At 40.0% G+C, this 17494-nt stretch overlaps 1 protein-coding gene across 8 annotated transcripts in view; it reads left to right on the forward strand.

The window, feature by feature from the left end:
• Uevld (UEV and lactate/malate dehyrogenase domains) overlaps window positions 1–17494 on the forward strand; it is a 38626-nt gene that overhangs the window by 5799 nt on the left and 15333 nt on the right. For 4 of the 8 annotated variants that reach the window (XM_042691613.1, XM_042691617.1, XM_042691621.1 and 1 more), the window contains 4 exons: window positions 6508–6671; window positions 9166–9301; window positions 10027–10139; window positions 12950–13052. In XM_042691613.1, coding sequence (XP_042547547.1) covers window positions 6508–6671; window positions 9166–9301; window positions 10027–10139; window positions 12950–13052 — 516 coding nt within the window. Of the gene's footprint in view, window positions 1–6507; window positions 6672–7317; window positions 7332–9165; window positions 9302–10026; window positions 10140–12949; window positions 13053–17494 lie in introns of all 8 variants that reach the window. The other 4 variants (XM_042691614.1, XM_042691616.1, XM_042691618.1 and 1 more) reach the window with 2 other exon arrangements.

Consider the following 17494-nt stretch of genomic DNA (forward strand, 5'->3'; position numbering starts at 1 on the left):
TAAAGATATTGCCATCATAATAAAATTATACCCACCTAAACTTTATTAATCATTCATCTGACTAAAATTATAATCTTATTATAGAATGAATTTAAATCTGAAGGCTTTACCAGTAGTTCTGATCCTTTGGTAATGAATTACTAAAATCTAATCAGGCAGGGTTTGAGGCAGGACATTTGTTGACAGGAAAGACCTAGAAAAAATCAGTAGTAAAATGTTACCATTTATGGGAATCTGGGTCATCAGTACCTTGCCAGGATGGGCTATTAAAGTATGTAAATGCTGCTAAAGAAACATTTGTGGAAGATGTGGGTTCTTTTATTTCTTTAACCAACATTTTAAAAAATTATTATTTTGAGGCAAAGTCTTTTATGTTGCTCAATATCACGAACTCAAATGATTCTTCTGACTCAGTCCTCTGGTGTTATTAGGAGTAGAGGCATGTACCACAGTGTCCAGATTTGTAGTAGAGGTGTGTGTGTGTGTGTGTGTGTGTGTGTGTGTGTGTGTGTGTGTGTGTGTGTGTGTGTGTGTGTGTGTGTGTGTGTGTGTGTGTGTGTGTGTGTGTGTGTGTGTGTGTGTGTGTGTGTGTGTGTGTGTCCAGATTTGTAGTAGAGGGGGTGTGTGTGTGTGTGTGTGTGTGTGTGTGTGTGTGTGTGTGTGCGCATGTGTGTGTGTGTATGTATATGTATACCAGTCCTAAGGCTTGAACTGTAGGCCTTGGCATTGTCCCTGAGCTCTTTTTGTTCCAGGTTAGTGCTCTACCATATGAGCCATAGCTCTACTTCCAGTCTTTAAGTTAATAAAAGCAAAATGAGTCTGGTTCTGACAGAGGTCAAATCAGGGACTCCTAGGTATTAGAGACATTTCTATATGTTGATTTTTCAAGTGCTGGTTGCACATTAGTATTACATAGGAAACTCTTTAAAAATTATTTCTGGTGTTATGCCAAGGTCGCAGGACCCCTGCAAGAAGACCACCGAGAGTCAGACTCTACAGCTGTTTTATTTAAATGGGCTGCAGCTCGGGCCTCGTCCTACACTCCGACACAGCAGAGCCTAGGAGGAGAGCCCTCAGCTAAGGATTTGCAGGTCTTATAAAGGCACACAATCAACAAGGTGTTTGGATTACCACCACGTGTTGCTTTGCTAGACAGAAACAAGCAACAAGTGGTCACTGCCTCAAACTTTAACCTTTCACTGGAACCAGGCACCAGTGGCTCATACCTATAATCCTAGGTACTCAGGAGGCTAATCTGAGGATCACTGTTCAAAGACAACCCAGGCAGGAAAATCTGTGAGGCTCTTATCTCCAATAAACTAATCAGAAAAAGCTGGAAGTGGCGCTGTGGCTCAAGTGGTAGAGTGCTAGAGTTGAGCACAAAGTGGGATAGTGCTCAGGCCCAGAGTTCAAGGCCCAGAACCCTCAGGGGTGGGGGATGGGTGGGGAGTGTTTTCGGGGCTGACATTGTAGCTCAATGATAAAAAGTGGGGGAAGGGGAAAATGTTACTTATTGAATCAGAAGCATTGGGGATATGGCCAAAACCTCTTGAGTTCTTTAAGTGTTTTTAATGTGCAAACATGCTAAGCATCATTATGCTGTAAGCTCAGTATGGAAGGAAGCAAGATGGAAAAGAAGTTTTCAGTGGAAGGATATCAAAAGTGAGAAAAATATTATGGTAAAAAAGAACTATTATTGTTTATATCTGGCCTCTTTCTAAAACAGATTGGAGGTAAAAAGTACAGTTCATATTATCATGAGAACAAAAGGTGGAGAAGGTTCTTCATCAGATTCTTAACTCCTTATTCTATGCCCCTCCCAATTGGACTGATCCTTGAATTCCATTTGTTGGAAAGAATTTCAAAGCAATTCACAAAGTAAGAGGGAGCAAAGACTATATTAGTTAACAATGTAGAATAAGCAAGCAATAGAGGGAAAAGTGCATGCCAAGAGCTTGGTGTACTTAAGGCTCTTCCTCAGAGCCTTTTTATTTTTGCAGAAGCCAGTCTGGGGTTTGAACTCAGTTTAGAGCTTGATAGGCTTGCAGTCTGCATGTCAGTCATACTTTCAGCCCTGTTTCTCTGCTCTTTCTTTTTGAGATAGGGTCTCATGAACTTTTCTGCCTGGGCAAGCCTCAAACCATGATCCTCAGGCCCTTAGCCTTCTAAGAATCACAGGCAGGAGACACTGGTGCCTAACTCCCTTGGGCTCTGTATATTAGTTAAAGTGGTTTAAGAGAATTGAACGTCAACTTTCCTGGAGATAAACATGTTCTTTATGCTTGGTACCAGTACTATTCAAGTCATTTTTCTGTTTGAAAGTTTTGACATTATCACCTAAGCAGAAGCATTGCATGGAAGGTGGATATTACTAATTAAAGAGTCTTGTGACATGGTTTCCTGTTTCTTGTAACTTTTTTTTTTGGTCATGCTTGGGTGCTGTCCCTGAGTTCTTTTGCTTAAGGCTTGTACTCTACCACTGTGAGCCACAGCTTCACTTCCGGTTTGGGGGTGTTGATTGGAGATGAGTCTCATTGACCTTTCTACCCAGCCTGGCTTCAGATCTCAGCTTCCTGGGTAGCTAGGATTATAGGTGTGAGCTACTGATTCCAGGCTCTTATAACTTTCATTGGTACTCTTGATCAAAAGACTTACTGTGCCCAGACATTTGTAAGTTCTGGCTACATCTCTCATCTGGGACAAGGTGAGAGAAACTATTTGGTTTTCTTGGAGGGCTACTGGGGCTTGAACTCTCTACCACTTAAGCCATGTTTTCATCCCTTGTTGCTTTATTAATCATTTTTTTAGATAGAATTTCCCAATTTTTGCCTGGGCCATTTTTAGACTACAACTTTCTTAAGTCATCTCCTTTGTAGCTGGGATTATAGGAACACTGGATTATAAGTCACCACCATTCCTGACTTCTTTGTTGCATCTTGCTAACATTTTGCAGTTTTGCTCAGACTAGCCTCAAACTGAAACCTCCCAATCTCTACCTCCAGAATAGCTGTGACTGAAGTGGTAGAGTGATAACCTTGAGCAAAAAAGCCCAGTAACAGTGACAGTGTCCAGGTTCTGAGTTCAGCCCCAGGAGTGGTGTGTGTGTGTGTGTGTGTGTGTACATGCACATTCACATGCAGGCACACACAACTGTATTGAAGAAAGAAAACATTATTCCTTTTCTTAAACTTGGGAGATAATTTATTTTTTGTTAATCCAAGGATGACTTTCGAGTTTTGCTTGATGTCTTTGAGATATTACCCAGAGTGTTCTCATCCAGGTTAAACACATGGTTAGCTACTATAGTCTTATTGGGAAGTGAGAGGCTTCAGATTAGTATAGAGCTTGTTCTTAGCTCCTGACTCTGTTCACTTTACTTTTTTTTTATGCCCAGGATTCAGCTGTTTTTCATTTTTATGCATTTTATCTGTAGATTAGCCCACATTATTATTTACCATACCATGTGCTATGGCAAATGCCTTATATGAACTGATTTATTTTATATGAACTGATTTCATGGCAAGAATTCTGTGACGTAGGAACTATTATAATCCTCATTTTGTATAGAGAGAACTTGAGGAACAGAGAAGTTACATAACTTGCCAGAAGTCATATAGCTAATAATGTATGGGACTAGACATTCTTGTCTTAAGCAGCATGTTCTTAAGTACATGGAATAATTAATTACATTATTAAGTACATGAATATACAGTATTCAATAATACTAGGAGATAGGAATAAATATTAAGAGATACAATAGATCAGCTTTAGGCTTTCTAGTAACCAGAGTAGACATTTTTGCTCTTGGGTAGGCATGACCTACATGATTAAAACTGCAACAGCCTGTGCTCAAATTCTTACCTTGTGCTATCCTTTAGTAGTTAAATCTACTGCAGGATTGGGATTGTACCCAAGGTCTCACATATGTAGGTAATCCTCTTATCACTGAGTTGTTCTCCCAGATGCAGTCATTTCTTTACCATGTGTTTATCATTTGCAGAGCTTGCTTCTTTTTCTGTGAATACTACTAGAATATTTCCAAAAGGTAGTGTTTCCTAAGTGTTTTCAACTGATGCATGGACCATATGTATCTAATTTCCTAGAGTATATAATATGGATTTGTGTAAGGTTGTTTAACATGCAGATTTGGGGGGTTTTAACCCATATCTACAGAAACTCAGTGTCTGAAGATAAGTCCTAGGAATTTGAATGTTTTTCAGTTTCTAACGTACACTAAAGTTTCAGAATTACAGGGATAAGGTGACTGTTAAGATTATTTTCATCTTTAAAATGTTAATATTTATCTGTGTCTGATATCTTTAAATTCTCTGTGTCTATGTGTTCCATGTACTTCTGGGTAAGTATCAGACCCTATTTGGTTAGTTGGTTCATAGTTTTCATTTATTTGTTAATTATTATTTAAGAAATTATCTTTTCCCTTTTTTCTTCTCTTCTCTTTTCTTTCTTTCTTTTTTTTTTTTTGGTGCCAGTTCTGGGGTTTGAACCAGGACCTGAATGCTGTCCCTGAGCTGCATTTTTTGTTCAAGTCTAGAGCTCTACTACTTGAGCTACTGCTCTACTTCTGGCTTTTTGGTAGTTAATTAGAAACAATCATTTCACACACTGGTCTAGCTTCAAACCATGATCCACAGATCTCAGCCTCCTGAGTAGCTAGTGTTATAGGAGTCAGCCACCAGTGCCTGGCCTTTTTGTTGATTTTGAGACAGGATTTCATGTAGCTCAGACTGGCCTTGAAGTTATGATCCTCCTGCCTCTGTCTTTTTTTTGGGGGGTCCAGTCGTGGGGCCTGAACTCTGGGCCTGGACGCTGTCCCTCAGCTCTTCAGCTCAAGGCTAGCACTCTACCACTTGAGCCACAGCGCCACTTCCGGCTTTTTTCTTTTTGCTTATGTGGTGCTGAGGAATCGAACCCAGGGCCTTGAGCATGCAAGGCAAGCGCTCTACCACTGAGCCACCTTCCCAGCCCCTGCCTCTGTCTTCTGAGCAGTAGGATTATAGGTTGGAACCACCATACCTGACTAAATAAATAAATAAAAAAAAATTTTAAACAGGATCTCAGTATATAACACAGGCTGGCCTCAAATTTCCTCACTAGTCCAGCCCAGCCTTGATCTTGTAGTACTGCCTACCAAGTGCTAGGACTACTGAGAAACCTGTGAAGTAATTGACATCTTAGGTACTAAACTTGTTACTGGGGTTATAGAAATTAGCCAAATTATCTGACACCTGTGGCTCATTCCTGTAATCCTAGCTACTCAGGAAGCTGATATCTAAAGATTGCAGTTTGAAGCAAACCCAGGCAGAAAAGTCCTCAAGAGATTCTTATCTTCAATTAACCACTCAAAAACCAGAAGTGGTGCTGAGGCTCAAAATAATAGAATGCTAGCCTTGAGCACAAAGAGGCTCAGGGACAAGGGCTGAGTTCATGCCCCACAACCAACAACAAAAAGAAATGAGCCAAATTATGGTACAATAAGAAAGCAGGCTGAGTGATGTCAGTGTCTCAAACCTGTAATCCTAACTACTCAGGAGTCTGAGATCTGAGGATTATGGTTTAAAGCCAGCCTAAAGGCAAGAAAGTCTATAAGACTTCATTTTTTTGGGTCCAGTCGTGGGGCCTGAACTCTGGGCCTGGGCGCTGTCCCTCAGCTCTTCAGCTCAAGGCTAGTGCTCTACCACTTGAGCCACAGTGCCACTTCCAGCTTTTTTCTTTATGTGGTGCTGAGGAATCGAACCCAGGGCCTCAGGCATGCAAGGCAAGCACTCTACCACTGAGCCACCTTCCCAGCCCCCAGTCTATAAGACTTCTATCTTCAATTAACCACCAGATAGCCAGAAGTCAGGGCTTGAGTGGTAAGAGTGCTAGCCTTGAGCCAAAGCCCAGGGACAGGGCCCTGTGATTGAGGACTGGCACAAAAAAAAAAAAAGGGAAGGAAAGGAAGGAGGGAGTGGGAGAGGGAAGGAAAAAAAGCAAGCAGGCAGGCAGGCAAGAAGGCAAGCTGGTAAATAAATAATTTCAATATAATATAAATTAAAAAATAGATATGTCCACTACTTTTCAAGGATGATACAGTACCTCTGCTTGGTATGGGCAAAGACAATGGAGTTATATCCCAAATTCTTGGTATAGTAGATCCTATAAATATTTATTGGATTAAATTTGATGAACTGGTTATTGTCTTCTTTATGTTATACTGAAAGTGGACAGATGAAGTGGAGAAATCAGCTTTGATTTACATTAATCCTTTTCATATAAACTTGACTATCCTTCCTCCCTCCTTCTCTCTCTCCCTTCTCACTATTGGGGATTGAACTCAGTAACTCACACATGCTAATCAGGTACTCTACCATTGAGCTATATAACCAGCCCTTTTTCATTTTATTTTGAATTAGCAGTTCATACCTTGAAGTGGCATGTAGGTGTGACATAAATAGAATGTGCATGCTTCATTATTGTTTGAAAATGTGTTTATTTTGTCTCAAATAGGTAATACATATAACATACCAATTCGTTTCTGGATTTTGGATTCTCACCCTTTTGCTCCCCCCATTTGTTTCTTGAAGCCAACTGCAAATATGGGAATCTCAGTTGGAAAACATGTGGATGCTCAAGGCAGAATATACTTGCCCTACCTCCAAAACTGGAACCATGTAAGACCAACTTGGAGTTTCTTTAAAAAGTTTTATTCTTCTGAGAATTTGTCTTTGATTCTTATAGTACAGATAAATATAATGCTGTATGATCTTTCATAAGATATTTGAATTTGAAATTGAGCTCTCTAAGGTACTTCAAGTCCGGACCCCTGACAACAGCCTGTGTGAAGCTGCTGTTTCCTGGTCTGGGAGCCAGCTGTTGTTTCCTCTGAGTCTTTTTATAGCTGTTTGCCACTTGAGAAAGTACATGAAAAGCTAGTAACAAGATATTAGGGAATTAAAAACTAGATTCTTTTGTTGGGGGATCTTGACAGCTTCTTTTCCAGACTGGCCTTGAAACCATGTTCCTCTTGATCTGTCCCTCTCAAGTAGCTGGGATTACATTCAAAAGCTACTATACCCAGCTTCTTGGATTTTTGTTTTGCAGTTCAGGGGATTGAACCCTTCTACCCACTGAGTTATACTTCTTGCCAAAGAAGTTTAAAATTTTTTCATTTATGTATATAATTGTATCTTACTTATTTTACAATTCCTCATATTATGTTGAGCATTTCTCTTGTTAAAATGTTTTGCTTTCTTTTCTTTTCTTTTTTTTTTGGTCGGTTGTGGGGCTTGATCTCTGGGCCTGGACGCTATCCCTCAGTTCTTAAGCCCAAGGTGAGCACTCTACCTCTTCAGCCACAGCACCACTTCTGGTTTCCTGAGTGGTTTATTGGAGATAAGAGTCTCATGGAGTTTCCTGCCTGAGCTGGCTTTGAACTGTGATCCTCAGATCTCAGCTTCCTGAGTAGCTAGGATTACAGGTGTGAGCCACCAGTGCTGGCTAAAATGTTTTCAAAGTACATAGTTTGTCATGGTTCCCTCATGATCTAGCATGAATATATTACAAATTATCTCTCTAAATCTCCCTATTATTAATGATGAATATCATTATGTATAAAGGTATATATCTTAGTATCTTTAATAATTTCCTGGGTAAGAATGTAGCTCAGTGGTAGAGAGCTTGCCTAGTATGTTCTGAAATTATTGGATCAAGGGTTTGTACATTTTTTTTAAGTTTTCTTATATATTACCAAATTGGCTTCCAAAAATGTAAATGAAACATATTTCTGATATCAATAGCAGTTAGTGTAAGAGGGCACCAATTTACAGGAGGTATTGTCCTTAAAATAGATCAGATATTGGCTGGTTGCTGGTGGCTTACACTTGTAATCCTAGCTATTCAGGAGGCTGAGATCTGAGGATCACAGTTCTAAGCCAGCCCGGGTGGGAAAGTCTGTGAGACTCTTACCTCCTATTAACCACCAGAGAAACCACGTGGTGCTGTGGCTCAAATGGTAGAGCACTCACTTTGAGCTGAAGAGCTGAGAGACAGTGCTCAGGCCCAGAGTTCAGGCCCCACAACTGACCAAAAAAAAAAAAAAAATCTTAAAGGAAATGTGCTAGTGGCTCAGGCTTGTATCTAAAGAGACTGAAATCCAGAAGATGACAGTTTGAAGCCAGCTTGGGCAGACAGGAGAATCACAGAAGGGAGCCAAGGCAAAAGTTAGCAATATCCTATCTCAAAAACAAAGACCAATGGAACAGAGTAGATCCAGAAAAAAACTCACACTACAACCATCTAATATTTGACAAACAAGCCATAGATGCAGGTTGGAAAAATTCCTCTTTAACAAATGGTTTGGGGGAAAAACTGGATATCCTTATATAGAAAACCGAAATTAGATCCTATCTTTCTCCTTGTACTAATATCAATTCAGTTGGATTGCAGAACTCATTGTAAGACGTGAAACCTTGAAATTACTACAGGAAAGAACAGGAGAAACATTAGAATATCTTGGCATATGTAGGAACTTGTACAGTTTCAGGCACTCAGCAAATCAGAGAATTTTTAGCTTGACTTCATCAGGCTAAAAAGTTTCTGCACACCAAAGGATGAACATAGCTAATAAGATTAAAAAGACAGCCTACACAATGGGAATGCCTGGCCTAATATCCAGAATATACAAAGAGCTCAAGAAATTAAACACTCAAAAGATTCTCAGATTTTATCGCTTCTCGGCCTTTTGGCTAAGATCAAGTGTAAAGATTCTCAGATTTTCAGCTGTGCACAGGTTGTGGTCTCCAACACTTTTATTGCTCAACAATAATTGTACTACCCTTTGTCAATGATATGTAGGTAAGAAAGTGGCATTCTTTTTTTTTTTTGTCAGTCATGGAGCTTGAACTCTGGGCCTGGGCACTGTCCCTCAGCTCTTCAGCTCAAGGCAGTGCTCTACCACTTGAGCCACAGTGCCACTTCCAGTTTCCTGAGTGGTTTATTGGAGATAAGAGTCTCACGGACTTTCCTGCCTGGGCTTTGAACTTCGATGCTCAGATCTCAGCCTCCTGAGTAGCTAGGATTACAGGTGTGAGCCAACAGTACCCGGCTGAAAGTGGCATTCTTCAGCAGAACTTTTGTGTAACTTTTCCCTTGGTGTGTATTCTACAGCCTAAATCTGTCATTGTTGGATTAATTAAAGAAATGATCACCAAGTTTCAAGAAGAACTGCCCCTGTATTCTGTATCATCATCTGATGAAGCACGGCAGGTGGACTTGCTAGCCTATATTGCAAAAATCACTGAAGGTCTGTATTTTTTCAGATTGCCTTAAGAGTTAAGATTTTAGCAATGCTTGATAAGAAATGTACTCATTATCTTGCCCATGTAATTGTAATCCCTCTATACTGTATTTTCATAATTAAAAAAAAAAAGACTTTAGAATTTCTCACTAATGATGTTCTCTACCCTCTGCTTCTTAATTTCTAGATAAATAAATACGTACATGTATACATACATTTTTGTATTTAATAAAAATTCCTATACATCTTTCATAAGGTATTATCATCTTTTTTCATTAGTTTCTTAAAATGAAAACAATTGCCCTTAGATAAAATAGTTGTGTTACCGAAAACTATTATATATAGTTTTTCACTATATGTTTATGTAGCTTTCTAACTTAGTGCACTGGACAAGATGAATAATTCTCAGTGTTTCTTATTGAAAATCAAGCCAAATAAATATTCATACTGAGAATATTTTAGTATGGTATTAAGCTTTCTTTGTATTATAATACAGAGCTGAAAAAATCATAATATTTTTAGAATTACAAAAATTTTACATATTTTTAGTTTTATTTTTTAAATGGGAAAATTTTTTTAAAAGAAAACTATTATGTTTAGTAGAATTCTTAATTTAAGACTTCTATGCATACATTTGTTCAACAGATATTTATTGGTGTGAATTTTTTTTTTTAAGATGCTAGGACGACTTCTTTGGTATTTTTAAATGAGGATAATCTGTTTTTCTGTAGGTGTCTCAGACATAAATTCAAAGAGTTGGACAAATGAGAAGACAGTCAATAAGATTACCGTGGTTGGAGGTGGAGAGTTGGGTATTGCCTGCACATTAGCTATCTCAGCAAAGGTATGTAAGTAAAGGGTTGTTAATACAGTTACCCTTTTAAACACTTTGTTTAACATCAAAACCTAATTTTTTTCATGGACGCATATCTTATTGTGCTCTAGAATATATTTATTGTTGACAAAAAAAATCATGGAATAGGCTGTTGCAAAAGTGATTTGAACAGTGCCTCATCCTAATCCAAAAGAAGCCTCAGCTTGACATTCATCTAACTTAGTTACAAATTCTTTTGTGATTTCTGAGTCATCATGTTTTAATTAACTTATTTAATATAATGCTTTATTTTAGTTCTTTCTAAAATTAGCATTTTAGAAAATGGATTGTCTCTTCTCACATAATTACTTTCTTAGTTTTTATTCAGTACTTTACATTAGTTCATGATTTTTTTTTGTCTTTTTTTTCTGTCATTTCTACATGAATTGTTTATATAGAAACTTAAATCCCCTTCCAGCCCTGTACCTCTCTCTAGGGCCCAGAATCCTTTCAGAGGGAGCCTAGAATAGAACAGCTGTTGCTCTCTATATATTTATTTGTTGGCTGGCCCTGGTTTTTCTTTTTCCACTAAAATTCAATTGATGGCTACCTAAATATTTCCCTTCCCATTTCAGACTCAGGAGCATCTTGGAAGTAAGTTCTGCTTCAGCAAATAATTAAACTATATCCTAGGAGCAAGAAAAAAATTAACATTAACTGCTCAGATGGTATATGCTAATTTGGGGGCATATATTAGGTTTATTGTTCCTCACCTACAGTCTGAATATACTATTACCTCTTTTTTTTTTTTTTTTTGGTCGGCCGTGGGGCTTGAACTTTGGGCCTGGGCGCTGTCCCTCAGCTCTTCAGCTCAAGGCGAGCGCTCTACCACTTGAGCTACAGCGCCACTTCCGGTTTTCTGGTGGTTTATTGGAGATAGGAGTCTCACGGTCTCTCCTGCCCGGGCTGGCTTTGAACCGCGATCCTCAGATCTCAGCCTCCTGAGTAGCTAGGATTACAGGCGTGAGCCACCAGCGCCCGGCACTATTACCTCTTAATTGGAGTTTGAGTTTTCTTAAGTCCTTTTAATACTAAATAAAATTTTACAAATATTACTGTCTGAATTTTTTTTCATGTGTATTATCGTTTGAAAGAAGATAAGAAGAAAGTACTCATAGTATCAGTACTGGTACTCAAAAATAGTGAATTAGAGTGCATGAATTGTCTTATAGCCCTCATTATATATTTTGAGATTGCTCTTCAGAAAGGCAGGACTTACAATTTAGAATGAAGTGTTCCCTTCACCATTTTTATTTAATTATTTTATTTATTTTTGTCGGTGATAGAGCTTGAACTCTGGGCCTGAGCACTGTCCCTGAGCTCTTCAGCTCAAGGCAAGTGCTCTACCACTTGAGACACAGCTCCACTTCTAGTTTTCTGGTTATTAATTGGAGATAAGATTCTCACAGATTTTCCTGCCTGGGCTGGCTTTAGGATTACAGTTGTGAGCCATTGGAGCCATGCTAACCATTATAATTTCTTTTTTTTTTTTTTTTTTGGGGAGGGGGTCCGGTCGTGGGGCCTGAACTCTGGGCCTGGGCGCTGTCCCTCAGCTCTTCAGCTCAAGGCTAGTGCTCTACCACTTGAGCCACAGCGCCACTTCCAGCTTTTTTTTCTTTTTGCTTATGTGGTGCTTAGGAATCGAACCCAGGGCCTCAGGCATACAAGGCAAGCGCTCTACCACTGAGCCACCTTCCCAGCCCACCATTATAATTTCTATCCATGGTACTTAAGAAAGAAGATCCATGGGTACTTAAGAAAAACCTTCTACAAATTATTAGGAATTTCCATGCTGTCATTTACAAATGGATCACATGCCACTCAGGTTGCTAGCCAATCACAGAGAGTAGACTATTTTCCATGAGACTTTTGGGGAAAGTTCTACATGATAATAGAATTTGACTTTAGACTTTTGGCTATTACTATAAAAAAAAAAAGAGAATCCTGACTTTCAGGCTAGAAATGAGGTGTTAAAAATAGATCCCGGGGCTGGGAACAATAGTAATCTTACTGAGTACACAAGGTCATTGTTGCCATCCAAAGAAACCAGCAGTCTGTGGCTTCTGAGCTAAAGCCTGTGAGGTTCTGGTTTTCAATAGTCAAGGATCATATTATTCAGGTTCCTAAAAATGTCTTGCTTGGATCGTACTTATTTTATTCATTTATTTATTACGTTTTAGACTATTTTTGCCTTATCCACCACTTTAAAAAACTAATTTTTATGTTCTGTCTTTTTTTGTTGTTGCCAGTCCTGGGGCCTGAGCTCTGGGCCTGGGCGCTGTCCCTCACCTCTTCAGCTCAAGGCTAGCACTCTACCACTTGAGCCACAGTGCCACTTCTGGCTTTTTGTTGTTGTTGTTGTCCTTCCCATTTTCTGCTTTTGTCCTACCTCAAGCCTACTGGCTCCTGCCCCAAAGAGTCTCCTTTTATATCATTTTATTACTTTAATTTTTCAAGTTTTTTCTTTTTTAATGTTTAAGTTATTATTAAGGAGTTACACAAAGAGTTTGCAATTCCATAAGCGAGGTAATGGTTACAATGCTTCTTGGACAATGTCACCCTCTCCTTCCTCTTTCCCCATTTTTTTCCCCTCTCATCTCTGCCCACAAGTTGCATAGTTTATTTTTTACAGTGTGTGTAGCTTTTATTGCATTTCTGTTACTCTTCCTTCTTTAGATGGCCTACCAGGGCTCTTTTAGCCCTTACTTCCTAATGAATTTAGATTGAGTAACTAGTCATGTCCAATGTAATGCTGTTATTTTTCCAATTGTTCTATACAGGGCATTGCAGACAGGTTGGTCCTCTTAGACCTTTCTGAAGGAACTAAAGGTGGGACAATGGACCTTGACATCTTCAACCTGCCCCACGTGGAGATCAGCAAAGGTTTGTATGTTCTGCTTAACAATGTTCTGCTTACCTGTTCTTACAGTTGAGTCCTAGGTTTTTAAATTTTACTTTTTTAATTCTTGGTGCTAAGGAGCAAGTCCTAGATTTTTAGTGCTAAAAACCACCTTTATGTCATGTGTGTTAAAAAAGTTGGGTGCCACAGTTTAATAAACTTTTGGTAAGAGGCAATTAGTTCGTTTTCCTTCTTTGAAAGCATATTGTAGTTGCTTTAATGATCTCTTTGTAGGCTTCACATAAAGGATTCCTTGGGAAGCTGGATATGCTCTTGGGATTGTCATTTGTAGGTCCTAAAGTTCTCAAGGGACCATTTAACTCTTCCATATCACTTTAGAAAATTCTTTAGTACATTGACCCTAGAAGTTGTGAGGCCATTTAGGACCAGAGCAAATTATTCTTCTTTTTCCTGTGTTTGTATGTGTTATTAACCATTAATAACTTGAAATTATTGCATAACTGAAAGGTAGAACTAAATGGCTAGTGTATGGTCCACAGTAACTATTGAATGTTGAATGAATGAATATACATGATCTTGAGGCAAATTTCATGTTTTCATTAGTTTGGGTTGTAAATTTCTGATGAGTATTCTTGTAAGTAATTCTAAGTGTATTGGTAGCTAATATCTCATAAAGACGTGCATTAACAATTTAGGGAATTAAGCTTTTTTGGAAGCTTATTATGTGGTAAATGATTGCAACTGACTGAACATCCTAGAGTTGCATTTTGCTCTATTTAGAATTTTTTCTTTTTTGTCGGTAGTGGGACTTGAACTCAACCTGGGCGTTGTCCCTTAGCTCTTCAGCTCAAGTCCACAGCAAGCCCTCTACTACTTGGCCACAGCACCACTTCCAGTTTTCTGAGTGGTTTACTGTAGAAAAGATTTCTCACGGACTTTCCTGCTCGGGCTGGCTTTGAACTGCAATCCTCAGATCTCAGCCTTCCAAGTAGCTGGGATTATAGGCATGAGCCGCTGGCACCCGGCTTATTTAAATTTAAAAAAAATTTTTTTTTATTGTGAAAATACTGTTACAGAGGGGTTACAATTACATGGGCAAGATAATGAATACATTTTTTTTTTTTTGGGGTCCGGTCGTGGGGCCTGAACTCTGGGCCTGGGCGCTGTCCCTCAGCCCTTCAGCTCAAGGCTAGCGCTCTACCACTTGAGCCACAGCGCCACTTCTGGCTTTTTTTTCCTTTTTGCTTATGTGGTGCTGAGGAATCGAACCCAGTGCATGCAAGGCAAGCACTCTACCACTGAGCCACCTTCCCAGCCCAAATAATTCTTTTTTGGGGGGGGCGGGGGGGAGTTGGTCGTGGGGCCTCAACTCTATCTAGGCCTGGGCACTATCCCTCAGCTCTTCAGCTCAAGGCTAGCGCTCTACCACTTGAGCCACAGCGCCACTTCCGGCTTTTTTCTTTTTGCTTATATGGTACTGAGGAGTCGAACCCAGGGCTTCATGCATGCAAGGCAAGCGCTCTACCACTGAGCCACGTTCCCAGCCCATGAGTACATTTCTTATCAAGCATTGTATCCTCCTCCTTTGTTTCCGTTCCCATCCTTCCCCCCTTATTTAAATTTTTTAAAATAGGGATTTACATATGATCATGCACATATACAGACAGATATAAAATATACAAACAGTTAAGCTGGTTATGCACTTACTGAATCTAGAACATTGCTAAGAAAATACATCCCTTCTTTCATTAAATAAAATACTGAAAGCTATTGGGAATTTTTCAACCCTACCAACATTCAATTTTTAATAATTATCATCTTAACAATTTTCTAGATTAAGGGTCATTGTATAAGAAAACACACATTTCGGGGCTGGGAATGTGGCTCAGTGGTAGAGCGTTTGCCTTGTATGCATGAGGCCCTGGGTTCGATTCCTCAGTACCACATAAGCAAAAAGAAAAATCCCAGAAGTGGCACTGTGGCTCAAGTGGTAGAGCGCTAGCCTTGAGCTGAAGAGCTGAGGGACAGCGCCCAAGCCCAGAGTTCAGGCCCCACAACCGGACCCAAAAAAAAAAAAAAAAAAAGAAAACACACATTTCAAATATTTTAGGTTATGTTAAAAAGAATTTAAAGGGGCTGGGAAGGTGGCTCAGTGGTAGAGTGTTTGCCTTGCATGCCTGAGGCCCTGGGTTCGATTCCTCAGCACCATATAAGCAAAAAGAAAAAAAGCTGGAAGTGGCACTGTGGCTCAAGTGGTAGAGCACTAGCCTTGAGCTGAAGAGCTGAGGGACAGCGCCCAGGCCCAGAGTTCCAGACCCCCTCCACAAAAAAAAAGAATTTAGGGCTGGGAAGGTGGCTCAGTGGTAGAGTGCTTGCCTTGCATGCTCGAGGCCCTGGGTTCGATTCCTCAGCACCACATAAGCAAAAAGAAAAAAGCCAGAAGTGGCGCTGTGGCTCAAGTGGTAGAGCGCTAGCCTTGAGCTGAAGAGCTGAGTGACAGCGCCCAGGCCCAGAGTTCAGGCCCCACGACCGGACCCAAAAAAAAAAATTTAAAAAAAAAAAGAATTTAAAGCCAGGCAGCATTGGTTCATGCCCCAATTCCTAGCTACTTAGGAAGGTGAGACCTGGAGAATTGTGGTTCAAGGCCAGGCTGGACCCAAATGTCTGTGAGACCCTATCTACAAAGTACCTGGCAAAAGTCCAGGCTAGAGGTATAGCTCAAGTGGTAGTGTTGAGAGACCAAGCCTAGCAAAGAAGCCAAATAAATGTGAAATCCTGAGTTCAAACCTAGTACTTCCCCATATATTTTTGAAAAGTGTCTATTTGATCATTTTTAGTACAGTTAGAGAATGAAAACACAGGGAATGAAAACACTTGTGCTATTTTTAATAATATTTAGACTGATCTAATAACTGGAATATTCCAACAGATCTCTCCAGTATTTAAAAATCATTATTTGATTCAGATCTTCCTAGTTCTTTCTCATTTTTTTTTGTTTGTTTGTTTTCTTTGTTTTTTGTTTTGTTTTGTTTTGACAGTCTTGGGGCTTGAACTCAGAGCCTGGGCACTGTCCCTGAGCTTTTTGCTCAAGTCTAGCATTCTACCACTTGAGCCACAGCAGCAATTCTGGCTTTTTCTTTTTTTTTTTTTTTTTTGGGTCCGGTCGTGGGGCCTGAACTGTGGGCCTGGGCGCTGTCCCTCAGCTCTTCAGCTCAAGGCTAGTGCTCTACCACTTGAGCCACAGCGCCACTTCCGGCTTTTTCCTTTTTGCTTATGTGGTGCTGAGGAATCGAACCCAGGGCCTCATGCATGCAAGGCAAGTGCTCTACCACTGAGCCACTTTCCCAGCCCAATTCTGGCTTTTTCTGTATATGTGGTATTGAAGAATCAAACTCAGGGCTCCATGCATACTAGGTAAGCACTCATTCCACCACTAGGCCATATTCCTAGCCCTTCTTCATAGTTTTGAATAAAATAAATGGGAAATCTTTTAGAGTCAAGGCATGCTTCATTCATCACCACATCATCCTCATAATCTGAGAGGAAATATTCTTTATTGAGCAAATTAACATACTTGATACTGTTTTGAGAATCTCATATAATTATGATTCTCACTAGCTCAGGGCCTAGACCTTGGGAACCAGAGACTTAGCAGGAAAGAAGTAGAGTTTTCTGGGCACATATGAAAATGAGAGAAGGGAGTTTTGAGTTCTGTAGATACAGGTGTCTGTTGGGCCTGTGGTGCAAGTGGAAGAGCAGCACTGTTTTTATAATAAACGCCCAACCTAGCATGTAAAAATTGTTTCAAATGAAAGACTGGCTTTATATGTCACAAGTAGCTAAAACTACAGAGGTGAAAGCGGGGTGCTAGTGACTCATGCCTGTAATCCTAACTACTCAGGAGGCTGAGATCTGAGGATTACAGTTTGAAGCCAACTCAAGCAAGAAAGTCCCTAAGACTTGTCTCCAATTAACTACCAGAAACACCAGAAGTGATGCTGTGGTTCAAGTGGTAGAGTGCTAGCCTTGAGCAAAACAGTTCAAAGAGAACACCTGAATTCAAGGTCACACACATACAAATTGGTATGAAGACACAAGCAAAACATAAACAGTGATTGGTAATAAGAGAGTAAAATAATTGCCCAAAGGATTGTCCAGTCAGTGAGGACCCTTACGTTGAATGGAAAGAGAATTACTTTTTTTTTTTTTGGGTCCAGTCATGGGGCCTGAACTCTGGGCCTGGGCGCTGTCCCTCAGCTCTTCAGCTCAAGGCTAGTGCTCTACCACTTGAGTCACAGCGCCACTACCGGCTTTTTCCTTTTTGCTTATGTGGTGCTCAGGAATCGAACCCAGGGCCTCATGCATGCAAGGCAAGCTCTCTACCACTGAGCCACCTTCCCAGCCCCAAGAGAATTACTTTTAAGTTGACTAAGATAGGTGCCTGGTCTTGCAGGACTGCAGAGGT

The sequence above is a fragment of the Dipodomys spectabilis genome, unplaced genomic scaffold (genome assembly GCF_019054845.1).
Source record: "Dipodomys spectabilis isolate Male_0828 unplaced genomic scaffold, ASM1905484v1 ptg000145l, whole genome shotgun sequence".
Lineage (NCBI taxonomy): Eukaryota > Metazoa > Chordata > Mammalia > Rodentia > Heteromyidae > Dipodomys > Dipodomys spectabilis.